Source organism: Cyprinodon tularosa, unplaced genomic scaffold (genome assembly GCF_016077235.1).
Source record: "Cyprinodon tularosa strain WSP-4 unplaced genomic scaffold, ASM1607723v1 ctg780, whole genome shotgun sequence".
NCBI classification, from domain to species: domain Eukaryota; kingdom Metazoa; phylum Chordata; class Actinopteri; order Cyprinodontiformes; family Cyprinodontidae; genus Cyprinodon; species Cyprinodon tularosa.
Window position 1 is genome coordinate 155,566 of NW_024039541.1, and position 27,510 is coordinate 183,075.

The following is a 27,510-nucleotide window of genomic DNA, read 5'->3' on the forward strand; positions in this document are numbered from 1 at the left end:
TTCCAAAGAAACACATAGAGCTTTTCCACCATCGCAGCAAAGCCCATTCTGGTTCCCCAACATCTATTCCAACCAGACGAATGAGGTTGGAATGAGGCGTTGGCAGCGCTGAGTGGCTGGTCCTTCAGAGGAATGGGAAACCAAACCGATCCGTAGATCTGCTCCTCCAAAAGGTGGAGAATGTCTGAACTTCATCAGACGAAGCAAAGAAAAGGCCGTTCCCTCAGCGCTGGCCGGTGCGGCGCGCAGCGACCCGGCCGCCGTGTCCCAGAGATATCCTTAATCGGTGTAAATGAAGCCGGCGCTCGGATCGTTCTGTAGGTCACACTGACCCAGAGCCTCCAGTTTCCAGGCAGGACACTGAGGATGGGAGGTTCTGCCTGGTGGCAGGAATGGTGACTGACCCAGAACAGGAGTTCTGTCTGATCCAGGCGTCAGCAGAGCTGCAGTGGTTCTGCTGACGGTTTCTGTCCCCTGTCAGAACCGACGGGGGTGCAGGTGTCTCTAGAAGCGCTCCAGTCTGTGCTTCTCTCTGCAGGTCCGCTGCATGTTGAACATCTGGGGAGTGATGCTGTTCATCCGTATGACCTGGATCGTGGGCCAGGCAGGGATCGGTGAGTTGGAGCTGTTCCTGTTCAGCTCGCTGCGGGCGTCCCCCTCAGGGACGGACAGAGGACGCGCTCTGCAAGGTCCCAGCTTAAAGACGTGAACGACTCTCCGAGTCCGAACAGTTAGAGACGTCCACATCTAGAGGCCAGCAAACATCCCGCTGATGGAGACCGACCTGACCAGAGCCGTCCTCTGGCTGAGGGCTGAGGGGGTCTGCGGACAGCCGCTAACGGGGAACCTTCTGTTTTGTCTTGCAGCTCTAGCCTGTGTGATCGTTGGCATGGCAACCGTGGTCACCACCATCACCGGCCTCTCCACCTCTGCCATTGCCACCAACGGATTCGTGCGAGGAGGTATTTCTGACTTTGTTCTGCAGAATGGCTGCTGTGCTGCTGAATGAAGGGCCCAGATGCTCCCAGGGTCTGTCCTCTGGCCGGTCCAAAGGTCCATCCAGCAGACTCTGGTCCTCCTGTCCTACCTTTCAGTCCCTGGTCCATCTAACATGGACCAAACAGCTGAATGAGCTCCATGGGAGGTCTGCTGGTGACCCAGATAGGCTCCTCCCAGGACGGCGGCAGGAGCACATGGGGTCTTCAGGACCTGGGAGAGCGCCGCATACAGTAACTCCCAGTTCCTCGGATGACTTTTCTGTCCCGTTACCATGGCGACAGCGTTGGTTATGGATGCTGCTCGGTTCTGGAGGAACAGAGGTTCTCCAGAGCTGATGGTGTTCTGAACCATCTTGGTAGGCCGTGCCGTTCCTAAAGCGCTGAACCGACATGGAGCAGGTCGTTCAGAAATGGACGGCAGGACAGATCAGCTGATCATTGGGTGTTCCACCAGAGTCGGACACGTTGACCTGAGCTCAGAGGTTCTGGAGGTCCAAACCGGGCCAGACTTTTAGCACCGTGTCTCTGCAAGAGCATTTATAGATGCACTGAGACTGGGATCCTGATGGGTCTCTGGTAGGAGGGTCTTCCTGGACACAAACCCATCCGATGCGGCGGCGTGGGAAAGGAAGACGCGTGTCATTAAAATGGAGGAAGGGGTTGGCCCGTCTAGATGACAAAGCAATCCCTCCTCTAGCGTTTCTCTGGCTGCTACTCTACTGGCAGAACCAGAACCAGGCTGCTGCTGCTTCCTGTTAGACGGAGGTTTCCTCTCCACTGTCGCAGCATGCATGCTTGGTGTGAGGGATAGCTAGAGCCAGTGAATGTCTGCTGGAAATAACCTGAAGTGAATTCCTACAGGGGGGGCCTACTACCTGATCTCCAGGAGTCTGGGACCAGAGTTCGGAGGCTCTATTGGCCTGATCTTCGCCTTCGCCAACGCCGTGGCCGTAGCCATGTACGTGGTCGGCTTTGCTGAGACTGTGGTGGAACTTCTCCGAGTAAGTCTGTCCCCTCTGCTCCCAGCCATCAGTGCATCTGTGTGTACCAACGGTCCTGATTGTGTGTTAGGGCGTGGATGCGCTGATGACAGATGAAATCAACGACATCCGGATCATCGGCACCATCACCATAATCCTTCTCCTGGGCATCTCTGTGGCAGGGATGGAGTGGGAGGCCAAGGTGGGACTTCCTGTGGGTCGGTTTATCTTCACCTCCTGGCGTGAGCGACTAATGGCTTCTGCTTCTGTCCTCAGGCCCAGATCTTCCTGCTGATTGTCCTCATCACCGCCATTTTCAACTACTTTATTGGATCCTTCATTCCTGTGAAGTCAAAGGAACCTCGAGGCTTCTTTAGATACGACGGTGCGTCAGGAACCGCCCGGCTCTCTGCCGTCAGGAGCCGCCCGGCTCTCTGCCGTCAGGAGCCGCCCGGCTCTCTGCCGTCAGGAGCCGCCCGGCTCTCTGCCGTCAGGAGCCGCCCGGCTCTCTGCCGTCAGGAGCCGCCCGGCTCTCTGCCGTCAGCAGCCGCCCGGCTCTCTGCCGTCAGCAGCCGCCCGGCTCTCTGCCGTCAGGAGCCGCCCGGCTCTCTGCCGTCAGGAGCCGCCCGGCTCTCTGCCGTCAGGAGCCGCCCGGCTCTCTGCCGTCAGGAGCCGCCCGGCTCTCTGCCGTCAGGAGCCGCCCGGCTCTCTGCCGTCAGGAGCCGCCCGGCTCTCTGCCGTCAGGAGCCGCCCGGCTCTCTGCCGTCAGGAGCCGCCCGGCTCTCTGCCGTCAGGAGCCGCCCGGCTCTCTGCCGTCAGGAGCCGCCCGGCTCTCTGCCGTCAGGAGCCGCCCGGCTCTCTGCCGTCAGGAGCCGCCCGGCTCTCTGCCGTCAGGAGCCGCCCGGCTCTCTGCCGTCAGGAGCCGCCCGGCTCTCTGCCGTCAGCAGCCGCCCGGCTCTCTGCCGTCAGCAGCCGCCCGGCTCTCTGCCGTCAGGAGCCGCCCGGCTCTCTGCCGTCAGGAGCCGCCCGGCTCTCTGCCGTCAGGAGCCGCCCGGCTCTCTGCCGTCAGGAGCCGCCCGGCTCTCTGCCGTCAGCAGCCGCCCGGCTCTCTGCCGTCAGGAGCCGCCCGGCTCTCTGCCGTCAGGAGCCGCCCGGCTCTCTGCCGTCAGGAGCCGACCGGCTCTCTGCCGTCAGGAGCCGCCCGGCTCTCTGCCGTCAGCAGCCGCCCGGCTCTCTGCCGTCAGGAACCGTCCGGCTCTCTGCCGTCAGGAGCCGCCCGGCTCTCTGCCGTCAGGAGCCGCCCGGCTCTCTGCCGTCAGGAGCCGCCCGGCTCTCTGCCGTCAGCAGCCGCCCGGCTCTCTGCCGTCAGGAGCCGCCCGGCTCTCTGCCGTCAGCAGCCGCCCGGCTCTCTGCCGTCAGGAGCCGCCCGGCTCTCTGCCTCCATGCTCGATGCGCCTCCTTTAACCTCCTCTGCTTTCATTGGCTGCAGGTGACCTCATGTGGGAGAACATGGGGCCGGACTTCCGAGGAGAGACGTTCTTCTCAGTCTTCGCCATCTTCTTCCCTGCAGCAACCGGTATCCTGGCGGGGGCCAATATTTCCGGGGACCTTGCAGTAAGTCGGACCCCTGGACCCCCCATATTAGATCCTGATTGGCTCCTTCCTCCTGTCCCCATAGTTCATGAAATGCTCTGGATGCATCTGCTTCCATGACAGTAGTTAGAAGTCATGAATTCGTCCTCCTGCTGAAAGCGTTGTCTGGTTGTTGCAGGACCCTCAGATGGCGATCCCCAAAGGAACTCTGCTGGCCATCCTGATCACAGGAATAGTCTACATGGGGGTGGCCATCTCCACAGGTAGGCCCGCTCACCTTTGGCTGTGCAGACATACCTCTCATGGCGCTGAGGATGACCTCGCTCCTTCTGCCTCCAGGCTCCTGCATTGTGAGGGACGCCACTGGAAATGTGAATGACACCCTCACTGGAGACTTCCTGAAAAACTGCACGAGCGCTGCCTGCAAGTTTGGCTACGACTTCTCCAGCTGTAATATATCTGAAAAACCCTGCCGCTACGGACTCCACAATGACATGCAGGTACGACCCCCTCTGACCTCTGACCTCTAGCTGCTGGTGACCAGAGGTTCACTGCCTTACAATGAGAGCAGCTGGAAAAAGCTTCATATGTATTAGCGAAGGATGCTAGTACATATTAGCATCCTTGGGGGGTCATGGCTCAGGGTTGACTGAAGGTGTGTTTTCTCCGTGCAGGTGATGAGCGTGGTTTCAGGGTTCTCCCCCATCATCTCCGCTGGGATCTTCTCTGCCACGCTGTCCTCTGCGCTGGCCTCCTTAGTGAGCGCGCCCAAAGTTTTCCAGGTGACGCCGCGTCCTGATAAACCCGCCGCCCGTCTGCGGCCCAGAAGCCTAAAGCTGTTGTTTTGTTGCAGGCTTTGTGTAAAGACAACATCTACCCTTACATCGGCGTGTTTGCCAAAGGGTACGGGAAGAACAACGAGCCGCTGCGGGGGTACTTCCTGACCTTCGGCATCGCTCTGGGCTTCATCCTCATCGGTACGGCCGCGCTCTGTTCCTGACGTCCATCAGTAACCACAGCTGGACAGAACATCTGGGTTAGCCTGTTAGCAGTTAGCTGGGCCAGTTTAGAGGACAGAAATGGGGGTGTGCTGGGAGCAGAAATCGTTTGAAACGCGTTCCCTTTGGAGATGATAAAACTGAGCTGGGATCAGATTGATTAGGAGTTAAAAGCTTCTTGCAGGATATTTGTGAGCAGATGTTGGTCTGTGCTGGATCCCATGGAGTCCCTGAACGCACCGATCTGCTGGGCCTCCTTTAGATCCTGGAGATCCAGATTAAAACCCAGATGTTGTTCCATGGCTGAGCTTTTCATTGGAAGTTAAAGTTTATTATAGTTAGTTATAAACACATCCTAGCTGCCACTCTTTGTCTAAACTTCTGTTTTTCTCTCTTGCTTCCAGCGGAGCTGAACACCATCGCACCGATCATCTCCAACTTCTTCCTGGCTTCCTATGCCTTGATCAATTACTCGGTGTTCCACGCATCGCTGGCCAACTCTCCAGGTAAGCTCAGGGAGCCAGGCGGGACCGCCGACGCTAAACCTGTTTTACAAAGTCAGGATTTTAAACTAAAGGAGGTTTTCAGAAAGTTGAAGCAATGCTGTGTGACCTTTGACCCCAGCATTGCTCTGTGTGACCCAGAGCTCCACTTCCTGTCAGTCTGAGCTAACTAAGCTAACAGCTGTTAGCTCTGACCCTCCGCGGATCGTGGAGGATTAATGCTGCCTTCATGGACCATTGTAATAATGGTAAATACCGAAAGTCGCTCAGGTCGTAATTATTCTGATTCCTGAGATGACCTTTGACCTTTCCCCATGGTGGAGAGCACAGGAAGGATTGTGTGCGGTGAATTCTGCATCGTTAAGCTCCTCTCCTGTTGGGGTTGTAGCCTCCAAGATGGCGGGATAGAAATATGGAAATAGATGGATCAACATTTAAACTGACCGTCATTGTTTATTTGATCAGCAGTCAGTGGATGCATCAGATGAATCCTCTTCATCCTGTAGATGAAGCAGGAAGTCTAGAACTGTCCAATCAGCTGGTCAGGATCACCTTAAACTCAAGGTTTCCTCAGGTGGAACAGATCTTCTGTCCCTCCTGCAGATCTGCTGCTCCAAACCCGTCTGATACCCGGCGGGGTCATTTAGAGGCGGAGCTAACCTGGGACTGACTTCAGTCACTCAATGGGTTTTAATAAAGCAGTGACTGAGCGATGGCTGATGTTCAGCTGCAGAGCGCGTTTCCGTCCTGCAGTTCTCATTAAATCATTAAACCCCAGAGGGACGCATGGAAAGGTTTTCCTAGCAGGAAGTGTTTTAGGGAAGCATGTTGTTTGTTGCTCCACTAAGTTCTCTCCTTTCTCCTCCTTCCACACCGACTCCTTTCCAGACCTGCAGGTACAGAACCTTTTGTTTGTCACCTCCTCATGGCTTTAGCTCCACCTGGAGCTTCAGGGAGAGGCCGCCGTAGACCCATCCTGTAACCAGCAGTTATCCACCATCACTAAAGTCTGTTAGCTTAGCGGTTAGCATGTAGCCCACCTGTAACTCTCTAATGGGCTTCTAACCTCCGCTGTTTAACCCGGTCCCCCCGCTAACGGCGCCGTGTTCCTGTACTAAATGACGCCGTGGGCCGGGTCGTGCTGTGTGTGACTAACGGCTGTCGTTGCTGCAGGCTGGCGGCCCAGCTTCAGGTACTACAACATGTGGGTGGCCCTGGCCGGCGCCGTGCTGTGCTGCGTAGTGATGTTCGTCATCAACTGGGCGGCGGCGCTCCTCACCAACGTCATCGTCATGGGACTCTACATCTATGTGTGCCACAAGAAGCCAGGTGAGCACCCCACCCCCCACCCTCCCTCCTGAGGCTGTGGAAAGGTTGGAGGGCCTGCAGCTGAATGGCGGCGCTGCTCTTTAGCCTGAACACACACAGAGCGGCCGTTCCTCAGCCTCCAGCGCCGCGGGGGTCACATGACCTTTAGCACGCTGCTCTGACCCATAAACACGTCTGCTGACTGCATTTGTCCGTCTGTGCAGATGTGAACTGGGGCTCGTCCACGCAGGCCCTGACCTACCAGCAGGCGCTGAGCCACACGCTGCACCTCAGCGCCGTGGAGGACCACGTCAAGAACTTCAGGTACCACGTCTGCAGCATGAACCTCCGCTCTGGAAAGGTTGACGGGGACTTCCTGTTGGTTTCCTGAGCGAGCGGCTCCATCAGACCGCCATAGGGAGATAATTAACCGGCTGTGGGGTGATTCCCTGATGTCTGCCTGCTGTTGTTCTGGACCGGCTGCTCGCCATGTGGTTTGACTGTTACCAATGGCAGCAAACCCAGCGGGGATTAAAGCCCTCTGATGCTGCTCCTCTCTTTGATGTGCTGTTGCCGTGTTAACATGAAGTTACAGAAATCCGGATTAAAAAGCCGCTGATCTTCAGCCGTTAAAGACGTTAAACTAACCAGAGTTTTCTCCCCTGCAGGCCCCAGTGCTTGGTGATGACCGGTTACCCCAACTCCCGGCCTGCCCTCCTGGACCTGGTTCACTCCTTCACCAAGAATGTGGGCCTGATGATCTGTGGCCACGTCCGCATGGTGAGCCCCGCCGAGGCGTAGGGCCTGGCGGCCATGTTCAGGTGGAGCAGCTGCTCTCTTTTAGCCTCAGACCTTCTGGTTCTGGCTGCAGGCGCTGATTTCCAGCATTCCTGATCCCATCGGGTCCTGAATCCGAGCGGATAATGGACCAGGTGTGAGTCCCCCCCCCCTCCTGGTTGGATGAATGGACGCTCTGTTCAGGCCTGAAGGCTCCGGTTTCCCTCCCTCCCATTAGGGCTGTGGAGGAGTTCCAGTTTAATGGTGGTTCAGCTCCCAGTTAATGGCGTTACTCTTTCCTGGCTGAAGGCCTGGATTGTTCCCCCTCCCAGTAAAACAGGCTGACGTGTTTCTTCCACTCATGTCCCCCCTGAGCTGCAGCAGTGGGGGCTGGCGGTGGAGCAGGTAGAGCATGGGGGGCTGTGGGCCATCAGGACGCAGACTGACGTCAGCTTCTGGTTCCCTGCAGGGCTACAGGAAGCCGAACTTCAGAGATCTAGCTGCAGACCAGTCCCGGTACCAGCGCTGGCTGATGAGGAATGAGACCAAGGCCTTCTACACGCCTGTGTTTGCTGAGGACCTGAGACAAGGTTCCCAGTACCTGCTCCAGGTAAGAACCCTCTTCAGACACGGTGGTGGCAGCTGGCTGCATCATGCTGTGGGACATTACCCAGCAGCAGAGGCTGGGAAACGGCAAAGCTAAATAAAACTGCAGTTAGAGACGGATGTTGACCATCCAGGAGGGCGACCATCATGGAACGGCCTAGTCAAAGCCCAGTGAGGTCAGGCATCCAGCTGATGAGTGAAGGAAACGCAGCGGGTCGGGTCTGGAAGGGTTAACGAGTCAGGCTGTTCAATCTAGAAATGGTTGAATACTTTTCACTGGGATGACTGGTTCCAGTGTTTAAACTGGAATGACTGGTTCCAGTGTTAACCGTCCCTAATGGCTGGATGTTTCAGGCTGCTGGTCTGGGTCGTCTGCGGCCGAACACGCTGGTGCTCGGCTTCAAGAACGACTGGAGAGACGGAGACATGATGAACGTGGAGACCTACATCAACATGATCCAGTGAGTAGGAGCGCATGGAGGACGGGTCAGAGCGGCGGAGCGACAGGTCGCCTCCTGCAGAGGGAGCGGCGGGTCGCCTCTCCGCCGTAGGAGCGGCGGGTCGCCTCCTGCAGAGGGAGCGGCAGGTCGCCTCCTGCAGACGGAGCGGCGGGTCGCCTCCTGCAGAGGGAGCGGCGGGTCGCCTCCTGCAGAGGGAGCGGCAGGTCGCCTCTCCGCCGTAGGAGCGGCGGGTCGCCTCCTGCAGAGGGAGCGGCAGGTCGCCTCCTGCAGACGGAGCGGCGGGTCGCCTCCTGCAGAGGGAGCGGCGGGTCGCCTCCTGCAGAGGGAGCGGCAGGTCGCCTCTCCGCCGTAGGAGCGGCGGGTCGCCTCCTGCAGAGGGAGCGGCAGGTCGCCTCTCCGCCGTAGGAGCGGCGGGTCGCCTCCTGCAGAGGGAGCGGCGGGTCGCCTCCTGCAGAGGGAGCGGCGGGTCGCCTCCTGCAGAGGGAGCGGCGGGTCGCCTCTCCGCCGTAGGAGCGGCGGGTCGCCTCCTGCAGAGGGAGCGGCAGGTCGCCTCCTGCAGACGGAGCGGCGGGTCGCCTCCTGCAGAGGGAGCGGCAGGTCGCCTCTCCGCCGTAGGAGCGGCGGGTCGCCTCCTGCAGAGGGAGCGGCAGGTCGCCTCTCCGCCGTAGGAGCGGCGGGTCGCCTCCTGCAGAGGGAGCGGCGGGTCGCCTCCTGCAGAGGGAGCGGCGGGTCGCCTCCTGCAGAGGGAGCGGCGGGTCGCCTCCTGCAGAGGGAGCGGCAGGTCGCCTCTCCGCCGTAGGAGCGGCGGGTCGCCTCCTGCAGAGGGAGCGGCGGGTCGCCTCCTGCAGAGGGAGCGGCAGGTCGCCTCTCCGCCGTAGGAGCGGCGGGTCGCCTCCTGCAGAGGGAGCGGCAGGTCGCCTCTCCGCCGTAGGAGCGGCGGGTCGCCTCCTGCAGAGGGAGCGGCGGGTCGCCTCCTGCAGAGGGAGCGGCGGGTCGCCTCCTGCAGAGGGAGCGGCGGGTCGCCTCTCCGCCGTAGGAGCGGCGGGTCGCCTCCTGCAGAGGGAGCGGCAGGTCGCCTCCTGCAGACGGAGCGGCGGGTCGCCTCCTGCAGAGGGAGCGGCAGGTCGCCTCTCCGCCGTAGGAGCGGCGGGTCGCCTCCTGCAGAGGGAGCGGCAGGTCGCCTCTCCGCCGTAGGAGCGGCGGGTCGCCTCCTGCAGAGGGAGCGGCGGGTCGCCTCCTGCAGAGGGAGCGGCGGGTCGCCTCCTGCAGAGGGAGCGGCGGGTCGCCTCCTGCAGAGGGAGCGGCGGGTCGCCTCCTGCAGAGGGAGCGGCGGGTCGCCTCCTGCAGAGGGAGCGGCGGGTCGCCTCTCCGCCGTAGGAGCGGCGGGTCGCCTCCTGCAGAGGGAGCGGCGGGTCGCCTCCTGCAGAGGGAGCGGCGGGTCGCCTCCTGCAGACGGAGCGGCGGGTCGCCTCCTGCAGAGGGAGCGGCGGGTCGCCTCCTGCAGAGGGAGCGGCGGGTCGCCTCCTGCAGAGGGAGCGGCGGGTCGCCTCCTGCAGACGGAGCGGCGGGTCGCCTCCTGCAGAGGGAGCGGCGGGTCGCCTCCTGCAGAGGGAGCGGCGGGTCGCCTCCTGCAGAGGGAGCGGCGGGTCGCCTCCTGCAGAGGGAGCGGCGGGTCGCCTCTCCGCCGTAGGAGCGGCGGGTCGCCTCCTGCAGAGGGAGCGGCGGGTCGCCTCCTGCAGAGGGAGCGGCGGGTCGCCTCCTGCAGACGGAGCGGCGGGTCGCCTCCTGCAGAGGGAGCGGCGGGTCGCCTCCTGCAGAGGGAGCGGCGGGTCGCCTCCTGCAGAGGGAGCGGCGGGTCGCCTCCTGCAGACGGAGCGGCGGGTCGCCTCCTGCAGAGGGAGCGGCGGGTCGCCTCCTGCAGAGGGAGCGGCGGGTCGCCTCCTGCAGAGGGAGCGGCGGGTCGCCTCTCCGCCGTAGGAGCGGCTGGTCGCCTCCTGCAGAGGGAGCGACAGGTCGCCTCCTGCAGAGGGAGCGGCAGGTCGCCTCCTGCAGAGGGAGCGACAGGTCGCCTCTCCGCCGTAGGAGCGGCTGGTCGCCTCCTGCAGAGGGAGCGACAGGTCGCCTCCTGCAGAGGGAGCGGCGGGTCGCCTCCTGCAGAGGGAGCGGCTGGTCGCCTCCTGCAGAGGGAGCGGCTGGTCGCCTCCTGCAGAGGGAGCGGCTGGTCGCCTCCTGCAGAGGGAGCGGCTGGTCGCCTCCTGCAGAGGGAGCGACAGGTCGCCTCCTGCAGAGGGAGCGGCTGGTCGCCTCCTGCAGAGGGAGCGACAGGTCGCCTCCTGCAGAGGGAGCGACAGGTCGCCTCCTGCAGAGGGAGCGGCTGGTCGCCTCCTGCAGAGGGAGCGACGGGTCGCCTCCTGCAGAGGGAGCGGCGGGTCGCCTCCTGCAGAGGGAGCGGCTGGTCGCCTCCTGCAGAGGGAGCGGCTGGTCGCCTCCTGCAGAGGGAGCGGCGGGTCGCCTCCTGCAGAGGGAGCGGCTGGTCGCCTCCTGCAGAGGGAGCGGCTGGTCGCCTCCTGCAGAGGGAGCGGCTGGTCGCCTCCTGCAGAGGGAGCGGCTGGTCGCCTCCTGCAGAGGGAGCGGCGGGTCGCCTCCTGCAGAGGGAGCGGCTGGTCGCCTCCTGCAGAGGGAGCGGCTGGTCGCCTCCTGCAGAGGGAGCGGCTGGTCGCCTCCTGCAGAGGGAGCGACAGGTCGCCTCCTGCAGAGGGAGCGGCTGGTCGCCTCCTGCAGAGGGAGCGACGGGTCGCCTCCTGCAGAGGGAGCGGCTGGTCGCCTCCTGCAGAGGGAGCGACGGGTCGCCTCCTGCAGAGGGAGCGGCGGGTCGCCTCCTGCAGAGGGAGCGGCTGGTCGCCTCCTGCAGAGGGAGCGGCTGGTCGCCTCCTGCAGAGGGAGCGGCTGGTCGCCTCCTGCAGAGGGAGCGGCGGGTCGCCTCCTGCAGAGGGAGCGGCGGGTCGCCTCCTGCAGAGGGAGCGGCTGGTCGCCTCCTGCAGAGGGAGCGGCTGGTCGCCTCTCCGCCGTAGGAGCGGCTGGTCGCCTCCCGCAGAGGGAGCGGCGGGTCGCCTCCTGCAGAGGGAGCGGCGGGTCGCCTCCTGCAGAGGGAGCGGCTGGTCGCCTCCTGCAGAGGGAGCGGCGGGTCGCCTCCTGCAGAGGGAGCGGCGGGTCGCCTCCTGCAGAGGGAGCGGCGGGTCGCCTCCTGCAGAGGGAGCGGCATGTCGCCTCCTGCAGAGGGAGCGGCGGGTCGCCTCCTGCAGAGGGAGCGGCTGGTCGCCTCCTGCAGAGGGAGCGGCGGGTCGCCTCCTGCAGAGGGAGCGGCGGGTCGCCTCCTGCAGAGGGAGCGGCGGGTCGCCTCCTGCAGAGGGAGCGGCTGGTCGCCTCTCCGCCGTAGGAGCGGCTGGTCGCCTCCTGCAGAGGGAGCGGCGGGTCGCCTCCTGCAGAGGGAGCGGCTGGTCGCCTCCTGCAGAGGGAGCGGCTGGTCGCCTCCTGCACAGGGAGCGGCGGGTCGCCTCTCCGCCGTAGGAGCGGCTGGTCGCCTCCTGCAGAGGGAGCGGCGGGTCGCCTCTCCGCCGTAGGAGCGGCTGGTCGCCTCCTGCACAGGGAGCGGCTGGTCGCCTCCTGCAGAGGGAGCGGCGGGTCGCCTCTCCGCCGTAGGAGCGGCTGGTCGCCTCCTGCAGAGGGAGCGGCTGGTCGCCTCCTGCAGAGGGAGCGGCTGGTCGCCTCCTGCAGAGGGAGCGGCGGGTCGCCTCTCCGCCGTAGGAGCGGCTGGTCGCCTCCTGCAGAGGGAGCGGCTGGTCGCCTCCTGCAGAGGGAGCGGCGGGTCGCCTCCTGCAGAGGGAGCGGCGGGTCTCCTCCTGCAGAGGGAGCGGCGGGTCTCCTCCTGCAGAGGGAGCGGCGGGTCTCCTCCTGCAGAGGGAGCGGCGGGTCTCCTCCTGCAGAGGGAGCGGCGGGTCGCCTCCTGCAGAGGGAGCGGCTGGTCGCCTCCTGCAGAGGGAGCGGCGGGTCTCCTCCTGCAGAGGGAGCGGCGGGTCGCCTCTCCGCCGTAGGAGCGGCTGGTCGCCTCTCCGCTGTGGGAGCGGCGTGTCGCCTCCTGCTGAAGGAGCAGTGGGAGCAGCGGTGTGCTTCCAGTCATACCGCCATCAGTGATGGCGGTATGACTGGAAGCAGCTGTAGGTCATAGGTTAGCTGCGTCGCTAACATGTCTGCTTTCCGTCCTCCTCAGCGACGCGTTTGACTTCCAGTACGGCGCGGTGATCCTGCGGCTGAAGGAGGGGCTGGACGTGTCTCACATCCAAGGACAAGGTACCTGCTGAGGAGCAGGAAGCTGACCTCCCATTACCGCCCCCTGCTGGTGGCGTGCAGCGTCTCTGACGTCTTTGCTTCCCTTTCTGCCAGATGAGCTGTTGTCCTCCCAGGAGAAATCAGGAGCCAAGGACGTCATCGTTTCCATGGACACCAGCAAAGACTCGGACTGTGACTCATCCAAGCTGTCTTCAAAGACCACCAGCCTTCAGAACAGTCCAGCTGCACAGAAAGGTCAGCCTGCTCCCCTCCCTCCTCCCTCCTCCCTGCTCCAGCTCCTGCTGCTCCTGGTGGCAGGAGGACCTTCAGGAGGCGCACCGTCCCATGGTGGAGGAAGCTTCCTGGAAGCTCATGGTTCCTCCTGTTCTCAGGAAGCTCTTCATCCACCAGCTTCTCTCTCTGCTGCTAATGCTCCGCCCACACAGGAAGTGACCTCCACCCCCACCCCTGACTGGGCAGGAATGTTGGTCACAGATGTTCCTGACAGCTCTGTGTTTGGGGGACGGCAGAGGGATGGCGAGGAGCAGAACGTGTTGTGGTTTTTAGGCGTTTCCTGTTTCAGAGCAGATGGTGCAGCGATGGTCTGCAGACCCTTTCCAGTCAGTCGGTTTAAACACCGTCACCTTAATTTGAAAAGCCAAGCCCGCTGCTTCCTGTCTGTCCTGCTGGGAAGCGTATGAGGCCAACAGCTCAGTAGGGAAGGAAACTGGGGTAAGACCAGTGTTCCCAGTCTGGGGGCCGTCCTTGGACGTTGGTGACCCTGCTGCGTCCCTCAGCGCAGTCTCCCAGGCTCCTCCTGGTCCGGATGGCGTCCAGTTTCAGAGCTGCTGCTGGTCTGGGTGGAAATAAAATGACCGTAAAGTTTTTCATCTGATGCGCCCTGATGACCTCACAGAGGGTTCACCTGCTAACACGTCTGATGCGCCCTGATGACCTCACAGGATTCACCTGCTAATGAAATCAGAACTTTGATAGATGAGATTCTTCCATTACATCAGACGTTCAGGTGACCATCATCGTTACTGTAGTTTGCTTTCAGGCGCTTTTCTCTGGTCAATCTGAGGGGAAAAGGTTTACCCGTTTCCTAAATAAACTAGATGTAAGTGCAGAGCAGAGAGGGGGCGGAGCCTCCCAGATGACCTCAGTCTCAGGACATTGCTGCGTCCAGCAGGCTGGATCCAACCGGATGCTCCTGGCTCCTGCCCAGAAATCTGAAATGTTGCAGGAGGCTCAGAGCAGTGGAGTCCTGCTTCCCGCTGCTGGGAGGAGGCTGTTGCTCCTGCATTCTCCTCCCTCATCATCATCATCATCAGTGTCTCACATTAAGGATGTTTTCTTTGTTCTTTTGTTTCATATTTCCCAGAAGACGATGAAGATGGCAAAGCTACAACGCAGCCCCTGTTGAAAAAAGGCAGGAGACCCGTTTCCTCTGGTTGCCTTCAGACTTTTCTTCCTCTCAGAGCTTCTGCTGCTTCTGGCTTTCTTCATCCTGTCACTTTGTGTCGCCTCATGTTTCCCGGTAGATTTAGAGAGCTGCCGCTAACACACCGTCTCTGTCCTCCTGTCCTGCTCCAGGACGCTCCCTCTTCCTGTTTGCTCTGTCGTCTCCTGGCTTCAGTCCGTCTCTGATGTCCTGCTGCATCATCTGATCTCCTTCTCTCTTCAGACCTCTGGTAGTTTCTGTGTTTCGCCTCCTTCCTTCCTTCCTTCCTTGGGGGTGACGGCTCTCTAGCTTTCTTCTCCGGGTTCTGGTGTACTTCGGACCCGTCCCGGCGCCGTCTGTCGGCTCCTCTGCGTTTCTCTTCTGCCTGAAGGTTGATTTATTGGTTCAGCGCTGAAGGCAGGAAGAGAACCAGATGAACAGATGTGCTCTGTGTTTGATCACCTGGGAGTTGATTCTATGTGCTCTATTTCTGTCTGCTCGCTGTCTTCCAGGCAAGAAGAGTCCAACGGTTCCACTGAACAGTTCTGACCAGCGGCTGCTGGAGGCCAGCCAGCAGTTCCAGCAGAAACAGGGGAAAGGCACCGTGGACGTCTGGTGGCTGTTTGATGACGGAGGTGAGACCAGATTAGACCAGACCAGGCTAGCCTTAGCGTAGCAGTAGGGTCATAGGGTTAGCGTTAGCAGTGGGGTTAGCAGTAGGACTGGGGTTAACAGTAGGGTAAGCGTTAGCGTAAGGTTAGCAGTAGTAGTGGGGTTAACCATAGGGTTAGCATTAGCAGTAGTGTTAGCATTACGGTTATCAATAGAAGTGGGGTCAGCAGTAGGACTGGGGTTAACAGTAAGGTTAGCAGTAACATTAGCAGTAGTAGTGGGGTTAGCAGTAACATTAGCAGCAGTAGTAGTGGGGTTAGCAGTAGGGTTAGCAGTAACATTAGCAGTAGTAGTGGGGTTAGCAGTAACATTAGCAGCAGTAGTAGTGGGGTTAACAGTAAGGTTAGCAGTAACATTAGCAGTAGTAGTGGGGTTAGCAGTAACATTAGCAGCAGTAGTAGTGGGGTTAGCAGTAGGGTTAGCATTAGCGGTGTTTAATTAGTAGGGTTAGCAGTAGCATTAGCAGTAGTAGTGGGGTTAGCAGTAGGGTTAGCAGTAACATTAGCAGCAGTAGTAGTGGGGTTAGCAGTAGGGTTAGCAGTAACATTAGCAGCAGTAGTAGTGGGGTTAGCAGTAGGGTTAGCAGTAACATTAGCAGTAGTAGTGGGGTTAGCAGTAGGGTTAGCAGTAACATTAGCAGTAGCGTTAGCATTAGGGTTATCAGTAGAAGTGGGGTTAACAGTAGGGTTAGCATTAGCAGTGTTTAAGCAGTAGGGTTAGCAGTAGTAGTGGGGTTAGCAGTAGGGTTAGCAGTAGTAGTGGGGTTAGCAGTAGGGTTAGCATTAGCAGTGTTTAAGCAGTAGGGTTAGCAGTGGAGTTAGCAGTAGGGTTAGCGTTAGCGGTGGGTTAGCAGTAGAGTTAGCAGTAGCATTAGCAGTATTAGTAGTGGGGTTAGCAGTAGAGTTAGCAGTAGAATTAGCAGTATTAGTAGTGGGGTTAGCAGTAGAGTTAGCAGTAGCATTAGCAGTAGTAGTAGTGGGGTTAGCAGTAGAGTTAGCAGTAGTAGTAGTGGGGTTAGCAGTAGAGTTAGCAGTAGAATTAGCAGTAGTAGTAGTCGGGTTAGCAGTAGAGTTAGCAGTAGAATTAGCAGTAGTAGTAGTCGGGTTAGCAGTAGAGTTAGCAGTAGAATTAGCAGTAGTAGTAGTGTGGTTAGCAGTAGAATTAGCAGTAGTAGTAGTAGTGGGGTTAGCAGTAGAGTTAGCAGTAGAATTAGCAGTAGTAGTAGTCGGGTTAGCAGTAGAGTTAGCAGTAGAATTAGCAGTAGTAGTAGTCGGGTTAGCAGTAGCATTAGCAGTAGTAGTAGTCGGGTTAGCAGTAGCATTAGCAGTAGTAGTAGTCGGGTTAGCAGTAGAGTTAGCAATAGGGTTAGCGTTAGCAGTGGGTTAGCAGTAGGGTTAGCTCTAGTCTTCGGATGGGTTCAGGTCCAATAAAACAGCAGAACCTGTTTAGCTGCAGGATGAGAGGAACCGCGTCTCCACTCGATGATGATGATGATGATGATGGGTTGGGCCTTCTCTCCAGAATGAGGCCTGTATGCAGCGGTTCTGGTTCTAAGCTCTTCTGTTCCTCCATCAGGTCTGACCCTGCTCATCCCCTACCTTCTGACCAACAAGAAGAGGTGGAAGGATTGCAAGATCCGCGTTTTCATTGGAGGGAAGATCAACCGGATCGATCACGACCGCCGAGCGTAAGTTCTCCAGGTTCTCCAGGTTCAGCTGTTCTCCTGAGCTTCACGCTGTGTGGAAGCTGCTGGGATCATGGTCTCCAGGAGAACCAGCTGGTCTCCCTGTCAGCACTGACTCATTCTCAGCTTACAGCAGAGCAAGATGGCGGCCATGGATGAGCTGATCTCCTGGAGGTCATGAGCCGTCAATAGAAGCTGTTAGAGGCAGGAACAGTAGAGCTAAACATGTAGAATAGATCTGTGATGGAGGTGCGTATCCAGGCTGCTTCCTCTGATGTCCTGCAGAGGACCAGAACACCTGGAAATGGACCTCTGGTTCCATCAGCAGCTCTGCAGGTCCAGAGCTCTGTGGGAGGTGGTTCTGTGTGTTTGAAGCTGTGGTTCCTCTCTGATCTGGGGTCTGATGAGCCTCAGGTCCAAACCAGCAGAGAAACCCAAACCAGTGATGGGAGGTTCTGGGTGACCCGGCCCACGCTGCAGCAGAGCCTGGAGCTCTCTGGCTCCACCTGCTTTGCTGCTTCATGGATCCTCTGGAGGTCCTGGTTCTCCAGAACTGGATCCTCTGAGCGGAACCAGTCCCCCATGCTGGCAGAGGACTGGTTGAACTGGGAAATGTTTGGATGTCTGCTGCCCTCTGGTGGTGAGAACTGCTTGTTTCTTGCAGGATGGCGACTCTGCTGAGCAAGTTCAGGATAGACTTCTCTGACATCAACGTGCTGGGGGACATCAACACCAAGCCCAAGAAGGAGCAGTAAGTTCTCCTCTTCCTCACTGCCGCCCCGCCCATCAGGACGGTTCTGGTTCTGGTTCTGGAAGGTTCTGAGCTCCAGGAACCAGCTGCTGGGGCTGCTGCTCCTCAACCAGAACCTTCCTGAAGATGCTGTGGTTGGATGGTTGTTGTTCAGCACATGATGCTGCTGAATGTCCGCAGCCTGTTGCTAACGGCGACGCCTCTGTTGTGATGCAGTGTGGCGGCCTTCGAAGAGATGGTGGAGCCCTACCGGCTGAAGGAGGACAACATGGAGCTGGAGGCGGCGGAGCGGCTGAAGAACAGCGAGCCCTGGAGGATCACAGACAACGAGCTGGAGCTGTACCGCGCCAAGGTCTGACCACAACCGCCAGGCCGCCAGGCTGAGCTTCCTGTGGGAGAATCAGCCTGGAGCGGCTAAATGTCTGTGATTAACATATTCACCACTTCTTTGCTCAGATGAAGGCAAATAACCACGAGTCGGACGGAGTGAACGAGTCTACGCGCGTTAATGTTTGAACCACCGTAGAAAACAGTGTGTCTCCGTTTCCAGTAGCAACAAACACGCCAGTTTAGGTTTTCTTTACATTCCAGAGACGTGCGAGCTCCCAGACGTCATCGCTCAGCGTGCGTTCCTATTGGCTGTCCGTCCAACACTAAGCATTAAACTGAATGCAGATTAAACTACAAGGAAATTAATCCAGTAAAACAGCAACGTGTTCTAGAATGTGCAAATACTAAACATCCAATAATAACTAAATATGAGCGTAAATTAGTGAATGGAAAAATGGCACCAACACAGCCAGATCTATGTGTTTTATGTCTATATCCTGTGGGGGTCAGAGGAAGACGTGTCCTCGCCCTGCGACAGGCTGACGTTTATCACACTGAGCTTCATAAACACCACTGATCACCAAAGGAAAGGACTTTGATTCTAGATTGGTTCTAGACTAGATCTGGACCCGCTGAGCCTGATCTTTGCTTCACAGGACGGCGTGCTAGCTGCTAACCTGTTAGCATTGTTCATGTTTCTGCTGATCCAGCATAGATGATGGAGGGACAGCAGCTCTTATACTGCCTCAGAAAGTTAGCCAGGGTTCAGCATGACATGACTCTGATAACCATGTTCTATAGATCTGTTATAGACTGCATACTTACCTTCTCTGCCATCTGCTGCTACGCTCTTCTAATGGAAAGAACAAAATGCCATATCTAAGATTATTATACTGAACTGGACTGAACTGGAAGCGGGTTCTGATCATCTGCTCTGCTTGTTCCTCAGACCAACCGCCAGATCCGCCTGAACGAGCTGCTGAAGGAGCACTCTGCCACCGCCAACCTCATCGTCATGTAAGCTTCCCTCCTCCTCTGTAGAGCAGAGGGTTCCTCAGCCTGGACCCCGGAGAACCTCGCCCTCCCACCTTCTCCTGGCCTCCATGTGGCCCGGGCCTCCTCCGTCCAACGTTAGGTTCCGCTTCTGCCCAGGTTCCTACCTGCTCCTCAGCCGGTACTGGAACCAGAACCGGGACTGGAACCAGAACCGGTACTGAAAAATCGGTGGAGTAGAACCAGGCGTGGCGGAGCCGCTAGGGAGGGGGTGGTGGTGACCCAGAAAGGGAAAGTTCTCCTAACTTCCATGTCTTCTTCATGGTTCTGGTACCACAGCCCAGCGGCTCTGCTGTGTCCAGAGGAACCATGTGGGTCACTGGTCCGGTTCCTCTGGCTGTAGACCCTGCTGCCGCCTGTTGGATCCCTGGAGACGTAGGGATGTTGACCTCAGTGGGACGTTCATAATGGAGACGTCCCTGAGACGTTAGGGACATCCTCTGTTATGTCTCAGAAATGTCCCAGCGCTTGGAGAAGAAGTTGTAATCAATTTTTCTGGGCTTCTCCTCTTTGGTGGGTGGTTAGGCGTCCCGGTCTGTCCCTCTGTCTCTGACCGGGGGTGGGGGGGGGGTCGTTAGGCGTCCCTGTCCGTCCCTCTGTCTCTGACGTGTCCGTTCTTGTCTTGTGTCCAGGAGCCTCCCGTTGGCGAGGAAAGGCGCGGTCTCTAGCGCCCTCTACATGGCGTGGCTGGAGGCGCTGTCCAAGGACCTGCCCCCCATCCTGCTGGTGCGGGGGAACCACCAGAGCGTCCTGACCTTCTACTCCTAGAAGCAGATCCCAGTGTTCCCAGTGGAGCTCCCATCACAGCCGGACACTGACCATGGGGGGGGGGGTCCTCTATTTATTTCAGATTCTTTTTCTTTCTAGTTTAGTTTTTCCAATTGAATGAATCCTAGTTCTGGGGGGGGGGGGGGGGGGGGTGATGCAGCAATAACGTTCCTTCCAGATGTGCCTTCAGGTCGGAGCGACGATGCGTCCCATCATCAGATCATCTGACCCGCTTCCTGTCCTTCTTTCCCCGTTGGGTCGCTGTGGTTCTGGATCAGGTTCTGATTGGTCCGGTTCTTGTGCTCCTCCCCCTGAGGACTGACCGGTTCTGGAAACACTCTGGGTTCTGACGTGGTTCTGATGTCGGGCTGCTCCTCGGTACCACAGAACCTCCATGCTTTAGGAAGCGGCGCCGGCCGGGTAGCGAAGCATTTGGACCTGATGTGTTTTGAGCCGCCTGGTTCTTGTCCTCCATCTTGGCGGTCCAGAACCAGCGACCCAGATGTTCCATCGCCGTCCCATAAACACGCCTTTCGTTTCGTTTGGTTCAGAATAATCTAATCTCAGCTCTGAATGTATGGTTGCCATGGGAACAGCGGGTTTTGGTCGCCCCCTCCCTCCGGATGAACACATTAATCTGTATCTAGGCGTATAATCTCTGTAGAAACGAGCGTAGATCTGCGGCTCCTTGGACCAATCAGACGTCCGAAGCGTCTTCCTCCCAGTGCTTCCAGTTCAGCGGTCCCAGCGGTGACTGGGAGCCACTGGGGGCCTCCCAGCTGTAAATAGGCTTCCTGGCTCATCCTGAAGACGTATTTATTTTAGCTTCTTCCTGTGAAACGTTTGGTTTTGGTTTCTAGTTAATTTGCATGTTTTTCCTCCTTTTTCTCCTTTTAATTTAAGAAATATTCTTTTTGACGGTTTCTATCGTTTCGATGCCTTTTAGACGAAGCGGCGGCGTCCTGCTTTATGCAAACATGAACGGGTCGACCTGGCCGGCTGCAGCAGCCATTATTTCATCCACTGCACTGTTAACGGTCACAGATATGCTTTTCTAACATTTTAACACTTATGATTATTCATACTTTGTATATCTTTATTGCAATAAATCAAATGAAATCTGTAACGTTTCTGTTTTCTTTAGCTGTGCTTCATTAAACCACATCTAGAACAGAACCGCTGTTTGTTTCATTATGGATCCATCTTTGTTCATGGAAGGAGAACGTCTGAGGGGCCCGGCCCCCGCGGGGCCCCCACTCTCACCTTACATGTAAACACAGGAAAAGGTTCAGAGTAGAATCAGTGATTCTGATGGAAATCATTTATTTAGTAAAACAGGAACAATGATGACGGCGAGACAAACGCAGAGCAGCACAACAACTAAGGGAAGGATTCTAGAAAGTCGTTTTCTACGCTGCTCTGCCTCTTTCCTCTTGAGCAGGGAGTCGAATCCTGGAGTGTAGAGGTCCTCAAGCCAGAAGTCCAGATCCTTTGCACTTTTTTCATCCTGTATTTGCAAAAAAAAAAAAAGAAAACAGCAAAAATCATGACTCATTTCTTGATTATTATTTTTTTTTTATGGAATATTTTCTGTAATTGTACTTGATTATAAGGAGAAAAAACCCACTGCTACAGGTGATTGCTGAGGCAGAGACATTTCATCCGGAACAGTTGGTCTTTTATTTTTTATTGTGCACGTTTTGTGTAGTTCACTCGTACCTCTTGCTGCTGTGGGCGAACAGCTGCTGCACCAAACTGCAGCCATCATCCATAAACAGCTGGCAGGGTTTGATTAAATCAGGCTTCCTGAAGGTCGGTCCTGCAGGGTTTAGGTTCCCCTGCTTTAGCACAGCTGATTATGATGATTGCAGTTCAGCAAAAGCCTATTAAGGAGCTTTCAATTAAAATCAGCTGTGCTGGAGGAAGGAGACCTCTAAAAGCTGCAGGACCCACTTTGGGGATGCCTGGATTAAATGATGCAAAAAGTATTTAACTTTATTTTTATATAGTGTCCTCTCAGGCAGTGTGGAAATAAGAATCGTCTTAATGCCAGAAAGAGTCCAACAGATTTTATTCTTCAAGTGAAGCGTTATTGTTGTGGCTATAGAGCTCTGCTCGAGTTCTATGGAAATAGTTTCATTAGCAGGTCTAGAGGGAATTATTCAGGTTATTTAGACGCTGCATTGAAATGAGAAGAAGGACAGAAGAGATCAGCTGTAAAGAGCTGAAAGAAACAGAACAACTGATATAGAACTACAGATATAGATACAGCAACACCTTGATACCATCACTGAAGTATATACAGTTAATATGAAATGAAGTGTCCATGATGCCCTACATCAGGGCCCCCCAGAGGCCCCCGTAGGGCCGACACCTGGCCATGCAGCCGCCCTGAGGAGCCCCAACATTTTTCACCTGGATTCATTCATAGATGCAATAATCAAGTTCAGGATCAGCAATCAATCATCAGTTCTGTCCCGGCTGTCAGCTGGCCTCATTTAAAATAACCACCAACATGGCGGCTCTATCTGACAATAACACTGAGCCACAGCGGCGCCGGGTGCAGGACTTCACCCTGCAATCAAAGGGTTGTCGGTTCGAGCCCCGGCTCTAGCCTTTAGTGTCGTCGTGTCCTTGAGCAAGGCAGTGTGCTAGCTCACCACCATGGTGTGTGTGTGAATGACAATGTGGTTTAAACTGCTTTGGTAAATTCCTCAGACATGAAACAGCCTGGCTGTTAGCCTGGAGTCTGTTTCAGTTCTATTCAGTTTATTTCTATAGCTCCAATTCACATCATGTCATCTCAGGTCACTTTATAGATCCAGATCAACCAGATCATCCAGTCAGATTGATTCAAAGTTTTCTATCTAAGGAAAACCAGCTGATTGCATCGACTCATTGACTCTTCAGCAATCCCTCACACTAAGCATGCTTGTAGCGACAGTGGAGAGGAAAAACTCCCTTTGAACAGGAAGAAACCTCCAGCAGAACCAGGCTCAGTGTGAGCGGCCATCTGCTGAGGCCCACTGGGGTTCAAGGAGACAGAAGCAGACATAGAAAAAGAAGCATAGATACAAAAGGCAACTGTCAAGCAGCTCCACAGGCGGCCCCGTCCAGGAAACACACAGCCAGGCAGACGAGCTCCGAGCCAGCTCCCATGTCAGAGGATGAAGAGAGCACATCCAGTTAGTCACAGTCAGAGAAACAGGACTACACTGGAAAACAGGCCAAGCTCCAACATCTAGAAACAAAGGTGTTGATGGCAGCAGCACAGCTGATATTTCTCTCCAGGATGGAGAGATTAATCCATCCTAAAATCAGGAACTCTGAGTGTTCGTTTTCACAAAGGCTGCTATCAGTTCAATCAATTTTAAGTAGGTCCACTCAGAGTTAAGCACGTGCGCAACAATTATGAAAAGCTATTATCAGTGGAGATCTAATTCGACGAGTCACCATGACAACAGCAAACAGGAAGTGCCTATTTCACCCCACTGGAACTAGAGATTTAAATGCAGAAATGAAGAAAAAATAAAATAAAAATGGAGAATGTGTTTAAAAGAGAGAGAGAGAGAGAGAGACAGCGCTACAGCTGCAGAGGAGAGGAAGATGGAAACTAGATATAAGCACTATGGCAGGCCGTTTTTACATTAATTCAAAGCACTCTCCTCTCTGTTGTTCCAGTTGTAGATCACTAAAATAAGATTCTTCCTGATAAAAATCACACTCCTAGACTCAACTGTAATAATAGATTTTATAAATTACATTTTTGTAGCAGAAACTGAATTTTAGAAAGTAAAAAAAAAAAAAAAATATATATATATATATATATGTATAATCAGTAATTTTATATATCTAGAAATGTTGACACATTTTAAGTGGCCGTTCTGACATTTATCACCTCGATTGAAAATGTTTTTATGAAATCGGAAATACAATTTTTCTTAGTTAAAATAATACAAATGCTGAGCAGTGATATTAGGAATATGCAGATCTGAAATTAATTTATAGACAACCAGAATGTTTATTCTAGATGTGGAGAATGTCATTTTCTTTGAAATGTTCATTTAGACAAAGAAAAATGTTATTTTTTAGATATCAGGAATACATATCCAGTAAAACTAGTATATATGAAAACAGCTTGCCATATTTGTTTTTACTGTGAAAATATTATGAGATTATTTCTTGAACGGTCGTAGATCAGTGGATCTATTTAGGTGAAATATTCTGTCAGCAGGTGAAGATGAAGAATAAAAATATTGTTCTAATAAATAGAACCTGTTCATCATCTCATGGGTTCCTCCTCATGTTGATTCATCCTTTAACTCAGTGGCTGTTTGCAGCTGTGCTCCAGATGTTATCATCCCAATAAATGACGTTATTAGCAGCTATCAGGCCTATAGAACGGCTTCAGGTTGTTCCAGTAGGTTCATCAGGTTGTTATCATCCAGTCAATCCTATCCTAAAGTAATTCCTTTTCCTCCAGGGATTTAGCTGTGGGAGGATGTTACTATGGCAACAGAGGATGAGGAAACTGTCTTTGTGAAACGGAAAACTCAGAGTTTCCCTAATTTCAGGTTTAGAAAACTTTACGTTTTTGATAAACCTGCTTAATGAAACGGACCCCTGGTATGGAGCAGACTGGCTGCGCAGTAAATCGATGCTAAATCACCATGGTAACCGATGTTACTGCTTGGGTTAAACCGAGCCAAGGCTTCGTTAAACCAGGATCTCCTGGTTTAATCCCTGATGGTGGCTTTGTTTAGTAGAAGGTGTAGATGTGTTTGCTTGTTGTCAGCAGAGCAGCTGCTGCTGAGAGGCTGCAGGTTTCCTTCTATCAACAGGAAGTTTCCCTTTATGCTGCAAACGGCGGTTCAATGCGCAGCTGTCACTGGTAGGTAACTCAGAAATGGCGGCTGTTAAAAGACTCTTTGCAGCAAACTGGTGTTTCTTGGCTGTTTTTTGAAGAATGTAAATGATTAAACTTAATTATTTTGTTTTCTAACTAGGATCTAATTTTAAATGTGATTTAATTTGGGCTGCGGCGTTCACTGGGAACTCTGGTTCCCTCCCTCAGTGGTGGAATGGTATGTGTCTGTGTGTCCCTGATGGAGCAGTTCAATCTCCAGCCTCTGCTAGTCCTTGAAATACCTTGGAATAATCTGCCAGGTTTCCATGGATGGTCTGTGAGTCATACTCCTGGATGGTCCAGGAAGGCCTAAACTCCTCGCTGTCCACCATGTCTCTGTCTTTCATCTCCAGGTAAAGAGGATTGGTCTTGATGTTAGACTTCAGAGTAACTGGCGTGATGTGCTTCTCCAGATATCTGTCCACAAACGCCACAGATCGGCCCTCTGTGAACCTCTGGCTTCCAGGCTGAGCCGTCTGTTCCCTCTGTCAAAAAACAACATGGAGTCAATTTAATCAGATCCAGCAGAAAACAACTAATCAGGTTCAGTTTCTATGTTTCTAAGGCAGCCTCAGGATCAGTCTCCTTCCCAGGATTCAACACCGTCCCTCAATAGGTAAGGATCCAAGCGAAGGATCCATCAGGCGGCGGTTATTAACCTCTGCAGAGGATCCTAATCTATAAAACCATCCGCTGCTACGCCTCCTGCTTGCTTACGAGGGTTCAGCTCCCGTTCTGTTCTCTATATTTCATAATGCTGATATGAAGCTAAATGAACCAGCTGATTAACTCTAGTACATGGTTACCAACGGCAACAACAGAGAAGAGAACAAAGAGAGGGGCTGGGTGTCACAACGTCTCATTAGTCTATAGATGTTTGATAAACCAGGCACTGCGCTCGAACCCTGACTGACGGGGAGCTCACCCTAAGTTAGTGGCAGACATTCACATTAAATTAAATGTTTTCTATTTCCTGCATCAATGAAAACCTTCAAATCTGCATTTATAGCATCTGATACCTTCAGAACTTCTGCATTGTTCTTCTCTCACTGACAGCAGCAGATTCATGACTCACTGGAGGCACTTCAACCAAAGTTTAAGTCATGAATCTGACTCACTGGAGGGGGGGGTTAATAATTAGAGATTTATTAGTTAAAGATATTACTTATTGAGATGCACTGAAGCGCTGCAGCCTGACCAATCAGGGAGCAGCAGTCAGGATGAGGCCTCCAGTAAGAAGCAGTGACTGTCCTATGAAACAGTTCGGCCTTCATCATCTGACATCTGATTATGCAGCTAATCTAACGTCTCTATTGATTGGATTGCAGAGTTGAATGATCTCTATGGAGAAAGTTATCGGCTGCAAACCTGATTGTCTTCAGGAACTGTACACCTCCAGGACTTTAAGGCCCCAAACTGTTTCTGACTCTCTGCTCTGGCTGCAGGCTGCAGTCCAAGGAAGCAGATGATGGACAGCAGTGATCGTCCTCTTCACCTGACTGTTAGACACCAACACAGGGTCTTCAGTCAGAGGCTTCTTCAGATCCACTGCAGACAGACCTCTACAGAAGATCCTTCCAGCCTGCAACAGCTGGTTAAAATATTATTTATGACTTTTGACAACATTTAATTTCCCTTTGGGTTTAATAAAGTATATTTGAATTGAACTGCAATGAAGCAGAATGATGAAAAAGGGGTCCCTATGTCCTCCAGCAGTCTAAGCCTATAGCAGCAGAACTATAGAGATAGATCAGGATAACCTGAGCCACTCTAACTAGAAGCTTTATCAAAAAGGAAAGTTTTAAGCCTAGCCTTAAAAGTAGACAGGGTGTCTGCCTCACGGACTAAAACTGGTAGTTGGTTCCACAGGAGAGGAGCCTGATAACTAAAAGATCTGCCTCCCATTCTACTTTTAGAAATTCTAGGAACCACTAGTAAACCTGCAGATTGAGAGCGAAGTGCTCTGTTAGGAACATAAGGAACAATCATAGAAATTCCTGCAGTCTGGATGCAATCAGCTGCTTTTCCTCAGATAGAAACTTTTAACCTGACTGGATGATCTGATTGATCTAGATCTATAAGGAAACCTGAATATAATTAGTTGTGAAAAGGAACTGAAATGAACTGGACCGAGTTGCTGCTGAATTGAGGAAGAATTTATGCTCAATGTCTTATTTCTATTTATTTTTTCCAGAGAATTAATAGTTTGCTGTGAAGCAGCCAATCAGAACGCTCTAGAGAAGAAGCTTTATCGTGTTTAACTCTTGGAATCAAAGCCAGGTCCTCCGACACTGGGCCATCAGTAGGTCACTATTACTAAACTCACTCTGACTACATTCCAGCCACTTATGAGGAAAATGTCTAAGCCCTTATTGTTACTGGAAATAAAAACTGTGACCTGGTTACTTTCATCGTATCGGTTAATTTATCAGGCTCAGTTTCTTAGAACCGCTCAAAAAATTAAATGATCACCATGAAATTTACTTTAGACTCTTTTTCAGGACTTAATTGTTATGAAAAGTTTTTTTTTATTTAGATGATGACTCTTAATTCTCATTATTACCAGAAATCAGTTTATTTATTTTAAATCTATTTAAAGTTAAACCTTTGAGAATTTAGCTGAACCTCAGTTCATTTCTCGACTTAATCTGGGATTATAACAAAGAAAGGAGACGCAGGTTAGTCTGCTTTAAAATGCCTGCAGCTAGCCTGGGGTCAAAGGTCAAAGTTGATCCGTACCTGCCAATAGACCCTGTTGTGCCACCGTCTCTGACTGGAAACGATGGCTCCGACCTGGGACAGGCCGCGCCTGGCATCCAACATCCCAACATCCAGCTGCAGCAACCTCTCTGGGTGATTGCTGTTGGGCAGAACAGAAACATCCATCTGAGCTCTGCTGCTGCTCTGACTGCTAACAGCCTCCCAGCAGCTGGTCCGCCTGCTCAGTATTTATGAAGCAGGGTATTTATGACGCTGTATCACTTGCAGCTGGCGGTAACCTGACCCCATCATTGAACCTGATAGAACGGAGCCGTTCTGTGCAGAGAGGGGAGGCAGGGTCCACAGCATGGCGTCAGGTGACATCACGCCTGCCGCTACCTGAGGAAAGGTTAGCTGCAGCCGATTCTTCATGACAAACAGGATAACATCACTGGTGTTTGTTAAAGATGGTGATGCCCGTCTCTGAGCTCCGCCTTGGATCAGGGTCGTATTAATTACCCATCAGCCTTTGGTTTACAGCGTCCTGCAGGAATGAAGCAACAGGCCAAAGGAAACAGACGGCAGCAAATCTTTGGCAAACGCCAGAATCTCAGACACTGAAAAGCTTTTTTTCATTCATTGGCATTAAATC

The 27,510-nt window shown here is 54.4% G+C and overlaps 2 protein-coding genes across 4 annotated transcripts in view; one reads left to right on the forward strand and one right to left on the reverse strand.

Moving 5' to 3' along the window:
• slc12a2 (solute carrier family 12 member 2) overlaps positions 1-20,382 on the forward strand; it is a 35,740-nt gene extending 15,358 nt beyond the window's left edge. The window contains exons 3-27 of one of the 3 annotated variants that reach the window (XM_038270870.1): positions 539-614; positions 867-962; positions 1,860-1,999; positions 2,070-2,180; positions 2,255-2,363; positions 3,468-3,592; positions 3,750-3,834; positions 3,911-4,071; positions 4,246-4,353; positions 4,425-4,548; positions 4,974-5,075; positions 6,246-6,401; positions 6,605-6,704; positions 7,049-7,160; positions 7,627-7,767; positions 8,118-8,224; positions 12,492-12,571; positions 12,665-12,805; positions 13,935-13,982; positions 14,507-14,629; positions 16,242-16,353; positions 17,015-17,101; positions 17,318-17,453; positions 18,381-18,448; positions 19,117-20,382. In XM_038270870.1, the coding sequence (XP_038126798.1) occupies positions 539-614; positions 867-962; positions 1,860-1,999; positions 2,070-2,180; positions 2,255-2,363; positions 3,468-3,592; positions 3,750-3,834; positions 3,911-4,071; positions 4,246-4,353; positions 4,425-4,548; positions 4,974-5,075; positions 6,246-6,401; positions 6,605-6,704; positions 7,049-7,160; positions 7,627-7,767; positions 8,118-8,224; positions 12,492-12,571; positions 12,665-12,805; positions 13,935-13,982; positions 14,507-14,629; positions 16,242-16,353; positions 17,015-17,101; positions 17,318-17,453; positions 18,381-18,448; positions 19,117-19,252 (2,784 nt within the window). In that variant the 3' untranslated portion in view covers positions 19,253-20,382. The remainder of the gene's footprint in view (positions 1-538; positions 615-866; positions 963-1,859; positions 2,000-2,069; positions 2,181-2,254; positions 2,364-3,467; positions 3,593-3,749; positions 3,835-3,910; positions 4,072-4,245; positions 4,354-4,424; positions 4,549-4,973; positions 5,076-6,245; positions 6,402-6,604; positions 6,705-7,048; positions 7,161-7,626; positions 7,768-8,117; positions 8,225-12,491; positions 12,572-12,664; positions 12,806-13,934; positions 13,983-14,506; positions 14,630-16,241; positions 16,354-17,014; positions 17,102-17,317; positions 17,454-18,380; positions 18,449-19,116) is intronic. The other 2 variants (XM_038270871.1, XM_038270872.1) reach the window with 2 other exon arrangements.
• Positions 20,383-20,544: 162 nt separating this feature from the next.
• On the reverse strand, positions 20,545-27,084 carry LOC119773747 (major intrinsically disordered NOTCH2-binding receptor 1-like). The gene is made up of 3 exons (XM_038270874.1): positions 26,898-27,084; positions 24,401-24,643; positions 20,545-20,759 (listed from the first exon to the last, which is right to left on the reverse strand). The coding sequence occupies exons 1-3, from the start codon at positions 27,042-27,044 to the stop codon at positions 20,571-20,573; spliced, it is 579 nt and encodes a 192-aa protein (XP_038126802.1). The 5' UTR covers positions 27,045-27,084; the 3' UTR covers positions 20,545-20,570.
• Between the last annotated feature and the right edge of the window lie 426 nt (positions 27,085-27,510).

Coding starts and splice junctions, on each gene's coding strand:
- LOC119773747 (XM_038270874.1), bottom strand. CDS start 27,044: ATGGATGTTTCTGTTCTGCCCAACAGCAATCACCCAGAGAGGTTGCTG. Junction 24,644..26,897: donor ACAACAGGGTCTATTGGCAG/GTACGGATCAAC, acceptor GTTTTTTGACAG/AGGGAACAGACGGCTCAGCC. Junction 20,760..24,400: donor ACCTGGCAGATTATTCCAAG/GTATTTCAAGGA, acceptor TTGCAAATACAG/GATGAAAAAAGTGCAAAGGA.